Here is a 16,780-nt window from a genome sequence, read left to right on the forward strand (position 1 = left end):
TTGTGCCACCCCCATGTACACTTCATACATAATGAAACAAGTGATGAAACAATGGTGTCAGGCATGAACCTCAACTGCATCCAGGATGCTTTGGAGAACGTCAGAGATGATGTCAGCTCAGCCCTGTTGACTATCAAAGTCGGAGCCCGGATCGATGTGCCAGCGAGGGCGCTGGGCTCCCTTAGGAGGGTGGATTGTAAGGTCCCACATCAGTTGGAGAGGAGAACGAAGCATGCCTTATAAGGGTATATATACCTCTCCCTAGCATGACGTGTTTTGACGAGTGAGTGTGGGGGGTTTCGGCTATCATTCCTATCATCAAAGACAAAACCGTGAGGCCTTGTGTACCTAACAATTGATATTAAGTTGATCAGTCTCAATATCGAAATTTTAGTGTGTCTAGGGACCAGATGGCACCTCGTGGACACGGTAGAGGCCGTGGGAGAGGTCGTACTAATACTCGTGCACTGGAGATCAACCCTAATGACCCGGTGAACTTTATGGCAGTATTTTACAACATGGCTGTGGCTATGCAGGTCACTACCGAGGCTCTTGGGCAACAGATGAACAACCATGGCAATGACAGAGGTGGAGTTCATGGCCCGATGACACTAGCAAACTTTTTGAAGGTTAATCCACCTAAGTTCAAGGGAACTACTAGCCCGACTGAAGCCGATACCTGGTTTCAAGCTTTGGAGTAAGCACTGCAAATGCAGGTGGTACCTGAAGGGCAGTGTATTGAGTTTGCTACCTATTTGCTCATTGGGGAAGCATCGCATTGGTGGCAAGGGATCCGGCGTCTCCTACAGCAAGGTGATGACTATATCACCTGGGATGTCTTCCGAGAGGAGTTCTATAAGAAGTACTTTCCGATTTCTGCCAGGACGGCCAAGGAACTTGAGTTGCTGCAGCTGAAGCATAGTACTATGTCCATATCTGAGTATACTGACAAGTTTGAGGAGTTGTTTAGGTTCTCCCGTATGTGCCAGGGGACTCCGGAAGACTATGAGGAATGGAAGTGTGTTAAGTATGAAGGAGGAATCCGAAGCGATATCTTCAGCTCAGTGGGACCAATGGAGATCAGAACTTTCTCCGAGTTGGTGAACAAGTGTATAGTTGCTGAAGAGTGTGTGAAGAAGGCAGTCACCGAGAGAAGAAGTCACAACGGATCATTCCCATAGAACCGAGGGAAGAACCTTGCACCTAGAGGTCTGCCATTCAAGCGGGAAGGCCCTTTCAGGAGGCCCAACAACAACAACTCCCAAGGGAAAAGGTTTGGAAAGCAGCCTCAGAATGAGCAAGCTTGTGCTAGATGTGGTAGTCACCATCTGGGAGCACCGTGCAAGGTCGGATAGGGTTTGTGCTATTCTTGTGGCAAGGCGGGACATAAGGCTACAAACTGTTTGGAGAAGCAGAAGCAATGTGCTAGGAAAGCACAACAGATTGGTCGGGTGTTCAGCACCTCAGCTATAGGTGCTGAGGGATCCGAGACACTTATCCGAGGTAACTGTGAAATGGCTAGTCAAACTTTAAATGCTTTATTTGATTCGAGAGCAACACATTCATTCATTGCATTCAAAAAAGCTACTGAACTAGGCTTAAAGATTGTAGTTTTAGGTTATGACCTAAAAGTGTATAATGCTACCCATGAAGCCATGGTAACTAGGCCAGGATTCCCGAAAGTTTCGTTTAGGTCCAAGCAGCGTGAATTTGTCCATAATTTAATCTGCTTGTCGATGATCGATCTTGATCTCATCTTGGGATTGGACTGGTTATCTGAGAACCATGTCCTACTCGATTGTTCTACAAAAACAGTGTGCTTCATGCCAGAAGATACTAAAGGGTTGGTTGTGGCGAATAGCTACTACTTGAATTCTATGATAGTGAATTGTTCCGGGACCGAATGTCAGGGTATCTTGTTGTTAATAGAGGGTGTTTCGGGTAATGATCAAAGATTGGAACAAATCCCGGTTGTGTGTGAGTTTTCGGAAGTGTTTCTCGATGATATTGATGAGTTTCCACCTAACCGAGAGGTTGAGTTTGCTATCGAGTTGGTGCCTGGGGATGGACCAATCTTGAGTGCTCTGTATAGGATGTCACCACTGGAAATGGCTGAGTTAAAGTCTTAGTTAGAGGATCTGTTAGATAAGAATTTTATCCGACCAAGTGTTTTCCCGTGGGGTGCGCCAGTGCTACTGGTCAAGAAGAAAGACAGGAGTATACGGCTCTGTACGGATTACAGGCAGCTAAACAAGGTCACAATAAAGAATAAGTACCTGTTGCCGAGAATTGATGATCTCATGGATCAATTACAAGGAGCTGTGGTTTTTTCCAAGATCGACTTGCGATCCAGTTATCACCAGATAAGAGTGAGGGATGAGGATATCCCTAAGACTGCTTTCAGGACTCGTTATGGTCATTACGAGTACACTGTAGTGTCTTTTGGGTTGACGGACGCTCCTGCAGTGTTTATAGATTACATGAATAGAGTTTTCCGTCTGTTTCTGGATAAATTTGTTGTTGTCTTCATTGACAACATACTAATTTATTCTAAGACGAAAAAGGAGCATGCGAAACACTTGAGGACCGTGTTGCAGATACTAAAGGAAAAGGAACTCTATGCGAAACTGTCTAAATGCGAATTTTGGAAGAGTGAGGTGAAGTTTTTGGGCATATAGTGAGTAAGCAAGGGATAGCAGTTGATCCATCTAAGGTGGAGGCAGTGATGGAGTGGAAGCAACCAACCACAGTAACTGAGATAAGGAGTTTTCTGGGCTTAGCTGGCTATTACCGAAGATTCATCAAAGGCTTTTCGCAATTAGCTTTGCCATTGACAAAGTTAACCCGCAAGGACACACCATTTGCCTGGACTCCTGAGTGTGAAGAGAGCTATCAGGCGTTGAAGAAGAAGTTGACCACTGCACCTATGTTGGTGTTACCTGAGTCGAACGAGCCATTTAAGGTGTACTGTGATGCCTCACTAAAGGGTCTAGGGTGCGTGCTGATGCAGCATCATAAAGTGGTGGCGTATGCCTCACAGTAGTTGAGATCACATGAAGTTAATTATCCTACGCACGATTTGAAACTTGCTGCGGTTGTGTTTGCCTTGAAGGTGTGGAGCCATTATCTCTATGGGGTTAAGTTCCAAGTTTTCTCTGATCACAAGAGCTTGAAGTATCTCTTTGATCAGAAAGAGCTTAATATGAGACAGAGGAGGTGGATGGAATTATTGAAGGACTACGACTTTGAGTTGAATTACCATCCGGAAAAGGCGAATGTAGTGGCAGATGTGTTAAGTCGGAAGTCGTTGTATGCTGCTTGGATGATGCTCCAAGAAGAGGAGTTGCTCAAGGAATTTGAGAGTCTGAAATTGGTGTCCAAGAAGTGTCTGGGACTCTGTGCTTGAGCCGATTAGAGATCTCAAGTGACTTTAAGTCTAAACTCCTAAAGGCTCATGAAAATGATGAAGCGTTATGGAAGGTGTTACCAGCTATTGAGCAAGGGAAACAGTAGAGAGTGTCGGAAGATAAAGATGGGTTATGGAGATTTAAGGGTAGAATTATTGTGCCGGATGTTGGCACTTTGAGACAAGATATCTTAAAGGAAGCACACAAAAGCGGATTCTTTATTCACCTGGGAAGTACTAAGATGTACCATGGTTTAAAGGCAATGTTTTGGTGGCTGGGTATGAAGAATGATGTGGCGGAATATGTTTCAAAGTGCTTAACTTGTCAAAAGGTGAAGACTGAACATCAAAGACCTTCCAGGATGTTACAACCTTTAGAGGTTTCGCAATGGAAGTGAGAAAGCATTGCGATGGACTTTGTGTCGGGATTGCCAAGGACTAGGGCTGGTTTTGATGCTATCTGGGTGATTGTGGACCAACTGACGAAGTCAGTTCACTTTTTACCCATTCGAATGACTTACACCCTTGAGGAGCTAGCACGGTTATACATAAAGGATATTGTGAGACTTCATGGTGTACCTACTACTATAATCTCTGATAGAGATCCTCGTTTCACTTCAAGGTTTTGGGGTGCATTTCAGAAAGCCTTCGGAACCCGATTAAGCTTGAGTACAGCTTACCATCCTCAAACAGATGGTCAATCTGAGAGGACGATCCAAACACTAGAGGATATGTTGAGAGCTTGTGTTTTGGACAAACCGGTGAGTTGGGATCAGTATATGCCGTTAGTAGAGTTTGCGTACAATAATAGTTACCATGCGAGCATCGAAATGGCTCTGTATAAGGCTCTATATGGGAGGAAATGTCAATCTCCGCTATGTTGGTATGAAACTGGGGAGAAAGGCTTGTTGGTGCCGAAGATGATAGCTGAGACCACTGAACAAGTCAAGAAAATCTGAGATAGGATGCTTATGGCGCAGAGTCGTTAGAAGAGTTACTCCGATCAGAGGCAGAAGCCCTTGGAATTTGAGGAAGGGGATCACGCTTTCCTTAAGGTCACTCCAACCACGGGAGTAGGTAGGGCGATTAAAGCAAAGAAGTTGAATCCTCGGTACATTGGTCCATTTCAGATCCTAGAGAGGATTGGACCGGTGGCGTATCGGATGGCTCTACCACCTCACCTTTCAAACCTGCACGATGTATTTCACGTGTCGTAGCTTCGGAAGTATACTCCTGATGCTAGCCATGTGTTAGAACCTGAATCGGTTCAGTTAAAAGAAGATTTGATGCTTCCGGTGGCTTCGGTCAGAATTAATGATACTAGTATCAAACGGTTACATGGAAAGGAGGTTTCATTAGTCAAAATGGCATGGAGTCGAGGCGGTGTTGAGGAACACACTTGGGAACTGGAGTCAGAAATGCAAGCTGACTACTCGCACTTATTCTCAGGTAATTGAATTTGAATTTTGTGGGCAAAATTCCCAAATAGGTGGGTAGAATGTAAAATCCGATTAATTAATGGCTAATTAACCCATAAATGAGAATTTATTCTAGAAAGACAAAAATGTGATTTTATTGGCTAAATATGATAGAAGAGATTGAGACGAGAATTTCAGTACCAATTTTGTAGAAATCGGACCAAGATTAGACCGAACAGGCCAAACTGGGCCAATCAGACCCACATTGGGCCCTTGGCCCAACTAAACTAAACCTAATACACTCATTTCAGCACTCTCTCTCCTCACAACACACTCAAACATGCTGAAATGGAGTAAGGGAGGGGAAGAACACTCTCTCAAACTTCTATCTCTCTTTTGATCTTCAAACCACCATAACTTTTGATCTAGAGCTCTGATTGTCGCACCGTTTGCGGCCACGCGTTCACTGCAAAGAGCTCTAAAAAATCCATGCAATCAATTTTGAGGTAAGCCATGTTTTTTCTTCGAATTCCAGTTTTGATTTCGAGTTCATTGGGTAAAATGTTGAGATTTAGGAGCTCCTTTGTGTTATAGGACCAAATTAGCTTGAAGAGAAGTCTTGCTTTAGCTCCCTTGATACTTGGATAAGGTAAGATATCTCAAACCCTAGTGAGAATATTGAGTTTGTGGTTTTGGGTATTGAGCCCTTGTGTTTTGGTATGATATTGTGACTTAGGCATTTTATATATGTGTATTGAAGCTTGATTGGTGATTTTGGAAAGCTTGGAAGAGGGTTTTGTATGCAAAAATCTGTTCTTGGAAGTGTTGAGACATTGAGAGCTTGAGGAAAAGTGGTTTGGAAGTGCTCCGATTGAGCTTGGAAAATCGGCTAAGGTATGGTCTCGGTTTCTCGTATCTAAAATGTAATGTGGAAGGAAATACTTAGGCTAGAGGCCCTAAGATAGGCATTGAATTATTGATGTTATTGAATGGTTGAGATATATGATGTGGTCATATATGTGATCATGATTATTGATGCCTTGATGGTATGATGTATGAGGAATATGCATGTTGTGATACATGTTTGATGATTGATTGAGGTTGAATTGTGGGTGAAACCATGTTGATGGTGAGTATGATATTAGATATGTGCAATGATCGTTAATTAGAAATGGTGTTGTTGAAAATTGGCATGAGGAAGAGTATATGATATGTAAATGTGTTTGAGTTTGAGCCACTTGGGTGAAGTGGGTTAAAATGGTGGGATGATGTTTGTGAATTGTGGTGAAGTGTTAATGTGTGAGTTGAAGAGGCTTGATATTGTTTTTGGTATATTTTGATTGATTTCAAAAAGGGATGAAATTGGCATGTTTTGGTTGATTTTGAAAAGGGTTGAAAATGGCACTTTGTGGTTTTGTATGAAAATATGGTTTTTGGGCATACTTTGATGGGACATAACTTGGACTCCGGATCCCTGTTTTGTGTCAAATTTATTTAGAAATAAAATTGGATCCGGGATGTTCATGCCGTTCGAAGAAAAATTTAATCTGTGAATTCTGCAGCTTTTAACTTAGAAAATTTTTTTAGCAGAATGACCCCCATGCATAGGCGTGCTTGACGCGTACGCATCGTTTTTCAAGAAGGCACCATCCACGCGTGCGCGTGGTGCGCGCGTGCGCGTCGATGTCCTGCACCCAATGCCCAGCCATTTTTCCCAAAAATTGTGCCAGAGTTGTGCCAGCTTTGTGTGTGGGGCACAAACGTACGAACGCGTACGCGTGGCTGACGCGTACGCGTCGTTTGGCTGTTTTTCAATCTACGCGTGCGCGTGGGTGACGCTTACGCGTCGATGAACCTTGTGGCCATCCACGCGTGCACGTGGAGGACGCGTACGCGTGGCCCTATTTTCATCCCAAAGTTGATTTTTGAATTTAAAAGCCAAATTTCATACTTTTAAGCCTCTGATCTCACCACTTATGTCTTAAATCATTATGATATGCCTAGCAATGAGAAAAGGAGCTAGGGAATGTGGTAACTTGTGGTGAAGCAAGGGAAAATGGATGATCAATGAGGATCAAAAGATGATTATATGAGATGCGGAGGATGGCGGTGGAAGTGCTTATTATGCTAACCGAAGCGCCGTAATTGTTAATGAATTGGCTGGTTATGGATTTAACCGTGAGCTGGATGGCTGGATTATTGCCGTGTTATGGCGGAGCCATGATTATGACTGAGTATAAATGCATATATGCTGTTGAATGAAATGTGGATGTTGCACTTCCAATATCTGAGACACGAGTTTCCCTGGGAGAAAGCAGTGGCTAGCCACCATGTGCTCCAGGTGGAGACCCGAGACTCTGTTGACCCTATATCGTAAGGGTGGTCGGGCACTGTAAAAGCCCCGGATGAGCTCACCCCCGTGAAGATACACCAGTGAGGGTGTTGGATATGGATAATTATTATGATTAAGTTTATTGAGAATAACTCGAGTTGGGGATGCACGACAGAGGGACAGTCCAATGGTTAGCTACCAAGACTTGTCGGGTTGGCTATATAACCGACAGATGATATCATCAGCCACTAGGGACAGGCATACATCATATGCATACTATGTGAATTGTTTGAGATTTCCTATTTGACTGCATATTACTTGCTATTTGTCTAAATGCCTTATCTGTTCCTACTTGTATATCTCTTGTCTGAAATAACTGTGTTTGCTATATTATACTCCTGCTGGTGGTTGGGAGGTCTAAAAGAATTGGAAAGGGAAGTATTAGTTAGACTGAAGAATCTTTAGTCAGTTGTCATTTATGGTTTAGCTTGTTTATAAGCTTTGATTTTATCTGGAGGGAGATCTAGGATTGCCTTTGGCTTTCCTCTAATTTTACATGTTAAATATGTGGGAATTGTTACATGCTGGAAACCTCTGGTTCTCACTCATGCGGATTTTGTAGTTTTCAGATGCAGGACGCGAGGCTTCTCGATGAGGCATGCTGGAAACTTCTGGATAAGCGAAGATCCTTGTTCTTGGGGCTCTGTTTTGGTTTATATGTTTTGTTTAGACACTTTTATCTCCACTAAATAATACAAACTATGATGACTCCTCTTATAGGAGATTTTGGAGAATAGGTTTTCTATATTTGTGTCCCTTTGGGTTTCCTTGGGGTTTCTTACTTTATTTACATGTATATATTTCTATGCTCGGTCCGGTTATCTTCGCAACCGGATTATGAGTTTTGATATTCATTTTTTTGACACTCCTTTTTATATATATAAACTCGCGTTGGTTATCCTTGTTCGTTACATTATCGATCGGAGTGTTGCACTTTTCGAGTTGCGATTTTTGTTCTATCCCTTTTTCTTCAAAGGCTCCTAGTTATAATCGTTATTCACACTACTATATGTACTAAATTTTTACATTTGATGTCGTAATACCTTGCCATCTCTGAATTATGACTTAAGCATAAGACTTTGTATGGTAGGGTGTTACATTGACCCTCAGTAGTCATTGTGACTCCCTCAAGTGGCTGCTATGTTAAGCCGATCACACATAAAAGGTCTTAGGTCCATTATCCAAACAACATCTTCTACAAAAACAACAAATCAACACGAGTTTCCAAGAGTTTTAGATACTCACCACTTCGATTTAGCAACTCTGGGTTGACATTGATGTTTCCAATGTCGGTGGCTGATTGTGCCTTGGTAAGGCAATGAGTCGAGGGAACCAGTCTATAGAGAACAAAGAGAACACTACTTGAGAGTGCAAAATAAGAATCCCTATTTCGTTAGAGAACGTACCCATTTCCTTCTTCCGACAGTTGAGAATCGTTCGACACAACTTGTTCATCTCCCATGGCTGATGACAAAGTGAGAAACACAGTAACAGAGGTTAGGAAATAGGGAGTGAGAAGAAGATATGGAGTTAGATAAATGTGGAGATACAATGTGGGATCCCTATATAAGTAAGTTTGGCTTTGTGCGCCTTAGCTTTTTCTTCTCCAAACAAGACGCGTACGACAGAATATGGCTCACAGAGAAGGTGTGATGACTGTAATCCGATGTGCACCCACTTTAGTTTGTTCGGTGTCCACTAGACCCTGCAAATGCTATTTCCTCCCCCCTCCTCAGTTTGAATGTTGTGTTTAGAAAGCCACAAAAAATTTGATCGTCATCAGGGCAAGCCATACATCGATTCAATGGATACCATTAAACTCTTTACTTGAAAAATCTTGGCTAATTGTGAAAGTTAAAATTAAATTAGTGGCGCAAATTTTTTCCAACAGTATATTACATCAAAGACCAAGCAATTTAATATTTTTTAGCTTATGTTATAGTTAGAAGAAAATTATTCGATTGGTATATCTAAATCTAAATTTTATTTTACAATAATATATGGGTATTGTAACTTCTTTGTATATTAACAGATTCCTTAAAGTAATTATTAAGACATAATTTTATTCCTCTCAATAAATATTAGATTATCAAATTCTCTTCTTTTTAAAATTGGTCAATCAGTTAATTACTAAATTTATGCGTATTTTTTTAAATATAAGTGAAACTCACTCTTAGTTATCCACATCCTCATTTTTTAGACAATTGGAGTTTAAAATTCTAACATAAATAGAATTAATTTAAAAAATTTACTGATATTGACCGAAATTAATTGAAAATCATTCTTAACTTCCTAATTGAATTCTTATTTATATGCTTTGTTTTAACTGTTATATACAATTATTATAAATATAAGTAAAATTATGAAATTTATTCATGAAGCATATATATAATTTTAGTTTAAAATCAAATATTTTTTTTCTCTTTCAAAAAATTAATATATTGATGTTCAACAAAATATTATTTTAGTATATTTTTGTTCCAACTATAAAAAAAATCAGTTCGTACATCACAGTTAATACACATATTTTATATACATTTAATATATTTACTGTAGGTTGAATAGAAGATGAAATAGAATGTCCCACATCTATTTAAATTGTTTAGAACAGAAGAGAATAAAAAAGACGTATTTATATTTTAATGTTCTTAATTATTCACAAATTTATAATCATTTTTTTATATATAATCTCGATACAGGACATGAATAAAAAAAAGTTATAATTAATAAATAGACAATATATAAAATTAACTTTTTTTATTTTTTATTTCTAAGTTATAATTTATTAATATAGAATTATATATTATATTCTTGTTAGTTAACTCAGTCGTGAGCTTCTAGTATTCCGAGCTTCAACTTCGAAAATAGGCTCGATTGTTAATGAATCGACCCGTAAGCCAAACTCAACTTTAATTAGGATATATATTATGAATGAATGAAATTCGATACAATGTAAATCGAATTACTTTGTTTCAATTTAGCTTGGTCACTTAGTTAATCAAATTGATTTGATTCGATTTAGCATTATACAGCATATACATAGTAAATTGAATCAGGTTAATTTGACTTACTACTTATACATCATATTGACATTTACTACTTTTAAGTTAATTGTATTTATTACTTTTGAGCCGCTTTGTCAATTTACTATGTGTATGTCGTATAGTACTAAATTGAATCGGATTAATTTGATTTACTTGGTAATTAAGCTAAATCAAAACAACCTAATTCGATTTACATTGTAGCGAATTTTATTCATTTATAAATCGAAGATACCCGTTTGGATTTGCCTTTACATCTACTAATTTGAATCATACTATTCGATTTAGTACCAGTCGAATTTAGTCATTTCAATTCACATAAATTTGTGCAATAAATTTATGCCCGTAACCTTTTTTTATTTGGGACTTTCAGGTAATACTGAATCCCACTTGATTTATTAATGTTATTTACCTAAAAAATATTTAGTCTTTTAAGATTAAGCTTAAAATAATATTTTTATTTCTTTAGTTCTTTTAATTTTTTCTTTTTATTTTATCATAACTTTGTAATAATTTAATATCAATTCAAAAATAAAGTAAACTCAAATTAAAATAATAAAATGAAAAAATATTTAATCCAAATAGAATTCACAACTAGAAAATGGATTAATACAGACAGATTTACAAATGGATTTAGTCTTTATTACAGACGAATTTTTAGTTACCGACGGATTTTGTCCCTCTGTAAAAGTCCCGTCGGAAATTATTTACCGACGGATTTTTTTCCGTCGAAAAATTACAGACGGATTTTCCCTCTGTAAATTCTGCATCCATTTTTCGAAGGCGACGAATTTTCCGTCTGTAATTACAGACGGATTTTCCGACAGATTTTCCGTCTGTAATTTGAACTTCAGAAAATCATCTTACAGAGATAAAATAGAATTTTTTTATTTTTCTAATTACAAAATAAACTTGTTTTCGTACAAAATAAATATAAATTTAATACAATTTTTTATCTAATTTATATTCAAATATTTATAATATTTCAAAAAATAAACAAATTTATCGTATTATCGAACTAAAAGAAAAGTACTATAAACAAGCAAGTCATAAACAAATTAAAATATTAATGTTTGCATTGTAATTCTGTAATCAAATCAAGAAATATAAAAAGAGACATGTAAGAGTCAAGTTTGCTGAATCTAGACCGAAATTTACATATTCTAATTCTTCAATTTAACATCATCCTTAACAATTTACATTTTTCTGAAAATATCTGGGATTGTTTTTCAGCAATGGAATCTATCAACTGTGTATCCTTGGCTACCTGCTCATCAACACCCCCAGAAACAAAATGTAAAGCAAATGTAAGTCAATTCAATATGTGCAAACAATAATAACTAAAAAAAGAAAAAAATACCACTTAACTAGTAACAATCTCCATTCTGAATTATCAGCAAAGATAGTTGCCTCCATGAGATCTACAATAAGACGAAGCATCTCAGTAAGATCTTCATAGCTTTCATGTCCCTGTTACAAATATGCCTAACATTTACCAGTTTCGAAAAGACATGATAACCATGACATGCATGAATATTACAACAAAGCATAGCATATAAAACTTGGACAAAAGAAAATTTTCATCCTAGATTATATCATTAAAAGTGGGTAGACAAGAAGCTCTAAGGGAAGCATAATAAAAATACCTGGAAACGAGATTTCTATCTTAACATGCTAGTGTTAGAATAATCTCTCCATATAAAACTGCAAAGATTAGATATGCTTTTCTGGAAATTTTACTATGGGTTAGATACATAATGAGCCAGAACCTGCCAAAAAACTTTTATGTTTATCTCATCAACTGATTTTACCCAAATCCTTGAATTGGCCATGCCTCATAGTTCTCTAAGCCGACGGCTAATAACAACTCTATCTATTTTTGATGGCACTTTAAGCCACATAATATTTCAAAAAATAAACAAATATCTTTCGACTTAGGCATATTTACAGGGCTTCCCATCCATTCCCAATTTTAACCTGAAATTTTCCAAAACAAATAAGAGAATAACTTTGAGAATCACTTTTGAATCATTGATAAACTGCATAAACAACCTACCCATTTTTATATTTTATGACACTATCTTATTTTACAATTTACATTATACAATACATTTTTAAATATGGTAGCATATGGTTTTACTTACACAAGGAATGCAAAAGAACCATTACTGCCTTCAGATCGGTTAGAATCACTTAATTCAGAATACAATATTCCAAACTCATCAATTTCTTCTCGGATTTGCTCCCTTTCCATCTCTTTTATCTCTTCCTACAAAGTAATAAAAGAAGATATAAATCAATAAGAAACTAATAGTTTGGTGATAACACTAAAGAAGAATAATCCATGTAAATTGTAAAGAACATCTAGTTAGACACAAAGAACCTCACCTCCCATGTCACTAGACCCTTCATGTAGCCAGGAAGACATTCAAATTCTGTTTCCAATATCTTTATAAGAGAGCTGGAAGGTTTATGTGACTCTAAATTCTCCTTGTTTGCCTCTAAATTTAGTTTAAAAATAATACATAAAAAAATCTCTTTGTGGCTTATGGTGGGATTTGAAGTATTGAAGCAAGAAAGAAAACTATTACCATCAGATAATAAATTCCTCCCCTCAAATGCCACTATTTTGTCTACCACAAGTTGCTGCTGCTGCTTAAACTCTTGTTGCTTGTTCAACCATTGCTTAGGAAATGAGAAACTTGCAGCAATCATCTACAGAAATGTGGAAATAATATTCACAACTTTTAACTTACATCTCAAGTTCTTGTAGAAATAAATCAGTAACACCGGTGCAAGAAAATAAGATAGTGGTACAAATAGAGTTAGTAACAAACAAATAATCAAAGGAAACGTTTTGTTCTCATGAAATCAACATCAACATGACCACAAGACCAGATCAAGTGACATCCTTTTTAACCAGAAAATGAAGAATATTGGATTAAAAACATATGCATGAAATTCTCACAACCAACAAGAATGCCAATGGAGGCAAGTGGCATATCAGTATCACTAACCTCGAGATGCTAACGTGTCCAGACAAGCATCTAAGAGTCCAAGTTATTTCAAACTCATAGATTCATCAAATATGAAGAGAACTAGATTAAGAGACAGACACCAATAAAATCAAACAGGATGAAAATATCATATCGTCATCTAATCTTTTCAGTTTTCATAGCTTCAATATAGAATTTCTGAAAACAAAGTACAGAAATAAATCAAATGGATAAAAAATGTAAAACACAATCATATGTGAATTGATTTTGGTATCATTCAGGGTGGCAGATCAACATAATTTTATTATTTCACTAGAATCCGGCACAGAAACTAAAATCTCTCCTTCTTCTTCTTCTTCTTCTTCCCCATCCTCTTCATCCTCAAAATCTGAAGCTAATTCCCGAAAATAGAAAATTCTCAATCCAACAAAACAAAGGAAGAAAAAAATGCAAAGTAAAAATGAAAAGAGGAGCGAGAAGAGGAAGTAAGAAGCACCTGGAACGTAGCCATAGCTGCTCTTGAGACGATCTTCGAGTTAAAGTAGATCGGAGTGGTTTTTCTTGAAACTAATAGATTTTCCATAAAAAACGATTCCTTGATTATTGTAAAGTAGGGTACAGAACACAACAAGAAGCAATTTCTACAAAGCAGCAATCAATAATTACATAAAATACTAATTGAAAAATTAGCGAGGGAGCGTGAATTGCTTGTAAGCAAGGCCCTCTTTCCTAACAGAGCAGGGCATTTCTACAGCTCTACTGTTCTACATGAGCTGTGGTATAATTAGCAATTACACTACAATTACAATTACAATTGACAAACCTCAATGAAAAATCATTACACTGATATCAACACGAAGAAGCAAACTATCAAATTAACAAACAAAGAAGAGTTTAAGCACGAGAAAGCAAGCTCAAATGCAGCACAATTCATCTATTGATGTAACTAGCAGAATTAAATGAAAAAGAACAGAATTAGGAAGATACAATAACTAAGAGGACATATAACTGCAGTTATAGCTCAAGGTTCAGGAAGGTACAACTTTCCTTCAGTCTTTGCTTCAGTTAAGCATCCAAAATGGTGTTTGTTATTACTCTATTAATTCATTAAAATATGGAAAGCTGAACCAGTTCATGATACCATAAGAGTTTGTCAATCTTCAGAAGTTGATAAATTACAGATGTGAAGACATTTTCAATAACAGCATACTTACATAAAGCTTTATATGTATGTGAGGATTTTGTAGAATGCTCCGGACAAGACACATCAAGGCAAATAAAAGTGTTAAATTATGCAAGTTTTGTGCCACCTGTTATGATATTGGGAAAAAATATTAAAGAAGAGTGTTTAAGTCTCTTTTGTAAGATATGACTATATCATTCAAAGATTAACCAAAAAAGATAGAAGCAGGTTTATTTAGAACTAGCTCAGTTATTTTGTCAAAGTAAAGCTGCAGAAGAAGAAAAAACAATAGAAGAATAATGTATTACATCAATTTTCTTAACATATTAAAAGTCCAAGATAGAAGAATAATGTATTACATCAATTTCCTAAACTTGCAAAATTTAGACCAACAATTGATAAATAAAAAAAGTTCTGAATAGGAAACAAAAAGACAGCACGATTTAAGGCAATAAATAGCTCTTACCATTTAAAAGACAAGTTTTCTCCCCGGTATCTTTGTACTGACGGAGACATTGGTTTAGACGGAAAAGATAAGGCAAGACAAGCACTAAAGGAATTGCAACAGAGTGACTACCACACACAGAAGCAGCTTCCAACCAAGCAATTGTGGCAACCTACAAGGGTTTTGGAAAATGGATCGCCCTAATTAGAGAAGTCAATCAAGCATCTTGAGAGCCAAGAACAAAAGATACAAGTCTAGAAACTAAAAATTTTAACTGTTAATGAACAAGCTCTATGCAAAAGGAGAATGGGAAATAACACCGGGTATCATAAGCTAAATCAGAAGATCCAATAGTAATCTTGAAGAACATTTAAATACCTATCATGACAACATAAAAATCTTTCCCTCACTGGATATGGCTGGATGCATGAATCAAGCAAAGTTAAGTGATTAGCAACATCATCCATCAACCCCAAAATAAATCAAATCAAATCGGAAAATAAAAAAGTTAAAAAAAGAAAAAAAGCTTATCATCGTAGAAGAAAATATACTCCATCAAGCAAACAATACAAGAAATTAATATGAATAAAAAATAAAAAACACTAATTATAACAATTAACAAAAGAATAAATAGAGAAATTAGGTTTGAAAAACTAAAAAACTGTGAAGAGTGGCACCTGAAGCAAATTTTGAAGATATGAATCACCACATTTACCAAACTTCAAGGCTGGTCAATCTTCAACTCCTTTGCACAAACATCAAAGCCAATACACGCAGCAACTACTACCTGAACAAGAACAAGAACAAGTTGTTTGGCTACTAAGAAAATGAGAGAGAGAGAGAGAGAGAGAGAGAGAGAGAGAGAGATATAAGAGGCAAAAGCGCATATCAAGCACCTTTGAGAATTAAAGGAAGCAGAGATTAAATCACAAAATCGGAAATGAAATCACAAATCAGAAACAACGAGGGCGAGGAGCAGAGATTAAATCACAAAATCACAAAACGGTGAGGGGCAGAGAATCAGAAACAATGGACGGCGAGGAGGGGAGGAACCCTTCGCGACGGTGACGCCACGAGCTCAACTCAGAACTTCGTGCGACGGCGAGAAGAGGAGGAACGATGCGAAGAGGGCCGAGTAGAGCTTCCCCAGATGACGAGGGCACCCACGATCTGTCCCCGCCGGCGGCGACACCACCTTCTACCGGAGGAGAAGAGTTCGAGGGATGAGGCTGCTGGAAACGTTCGAATGGAGTGTGAATGGGTGGTGATAAAATTAGGGTTACCTCACTATTTTCGATGGAAAATTTAAATTACAGACAAAAAATTCGTCTGTAATAATTTAATAAAACGTAGCGTTTTGTCTATTTAATTACAGATAAAAAATTCGTCTGTAATCATTTTTTACAGAAAAAAAATTAATTTTTTCGACGGAATTATAGATGAATTTTCTTTTATGTCTGTAATTTATGTTAATTTATTTTTTTTATTTTCCGACAAAAAATTCTTCTGAAATTCCGTCTGTATTTTCGTGGGATAAAATCAGTCGAAAATATCCGTTTGTAATAACTAGTTTTCTAGTAGTGATTTTAGTATTTTTTTCCCGCTTTCCTCTTAATTATAGAGCACTAAAAATTACATATACAAACTTTTTTTTCTCTTAATTAAAAAGCATTAAAATTCCATATACCTTTAACACCAAATTGCGTGTTAATTTAATTAAGTTATTTATTCAAACTGATTATTAAATATGTGTTAGTTTCTTTCTTTTATTTAGTGATACCTTTCTTATTTTTTGAATTAACATGTATTTATTGAATTCTTTTATTTTTTGACGTGCACTTTTTTTGGAAGCAATACCATATGGTTTAAAGAAATAATTTTGCAATGAAAATGACGTTG

General features: G+C 36.9%; 1 protein-coding gene across 50 annotated transcripts; it reads right to left on the bottom strand.

Moving 5' to 3' along the window:
* Nucleotides 1-11,307: 11,307 nt before the first annotated feature.
* LOC112703343 (uncharacterized) lies at nt 11,308-16,217 on the bottom strand. 50 transcript variants are annotated; one of them, XM_072199577.1, is made up of 12 exons: nt 15,778-16,162; nt 15,559-15,668; nt 15,260-15,300; nt 14,903-15,053; nt 14,468-14,563; nt 13,750-13,820; nt 13,275-13,647; nt 12,849-12,972; nt 12,646-12,758; nt 12,402-12,526; nt 11,626-11,678; nt 11,308-11,524 (listed from the first exon to the last, which is right to left on the bottom strand). In XM_072199577.1, exons 8-11 carry the CDS (start codon nt 12,970-12,972, stop codon nt 11,651-11,653), a joined length of 390 nt encoding a protein of 129 aa, XP_072055678.1. In that variant the 5' UTR covers nt 13,275-13,647; nt 13,750-13,820; nt 14,468-14,563; nt 14,903-15,053; nt 15,260-15,300; nt 15,559-15,668; nt 15,778-16,162; the 3' UTR covers nt 11,308-11,524; nt 11,626-11,650. The 50 variants fall into 50 exon arrangements, with proteins under 50 accessions (XP_072055678.1, XP_072055667.1, XP_072055677.1 ...); XM_072199566.1 differs by having other exon boundaries at nt 11,626-11,727; XM_072199576.1 differs by lacking the exon at nt 15,260-15,300 and having other exon boundaries at nt 15,778-16,166.
* Between the last annotated feature and the right edge of the window lie 563 nt (nt 16,218-16,780).

This window comes from Arachis hypogaea, chromosome 7 (assembly GCF_003086295.3).
Source record: "Arachis hypogaea cultivar Tifrunner chromosome 7, arahy.Tifrunner.gnm2.J5K5, whole genome shotgun sequence".
Taxonomy (NCBI): domain Eukaryota; kingdom Viridiplantae; phylum Streptophyta; class Magnoliopsida; order Fabales; family Fabaceae; genus Arachis; species Arachis hypogaea.

Coding starts and splice junctions, on each gene's coding strand:
- LOC112703343 (XM_029288022.2), bottom strand. Junction 12,527..12,645: donor AGGGTCTAGTGACATGGGAG/GTGAGGTTCTTT, acceptor ATTACTTTGTAG/GAAGAGATAAAAGAGATGGA. Junction 11,728..12,401: donor GGTTCTTTTGCATTCCTTGT/GTAAGTAAAACC, acceptor TATTTGTAACAG/GGACATGAAAGCTATGAAGA.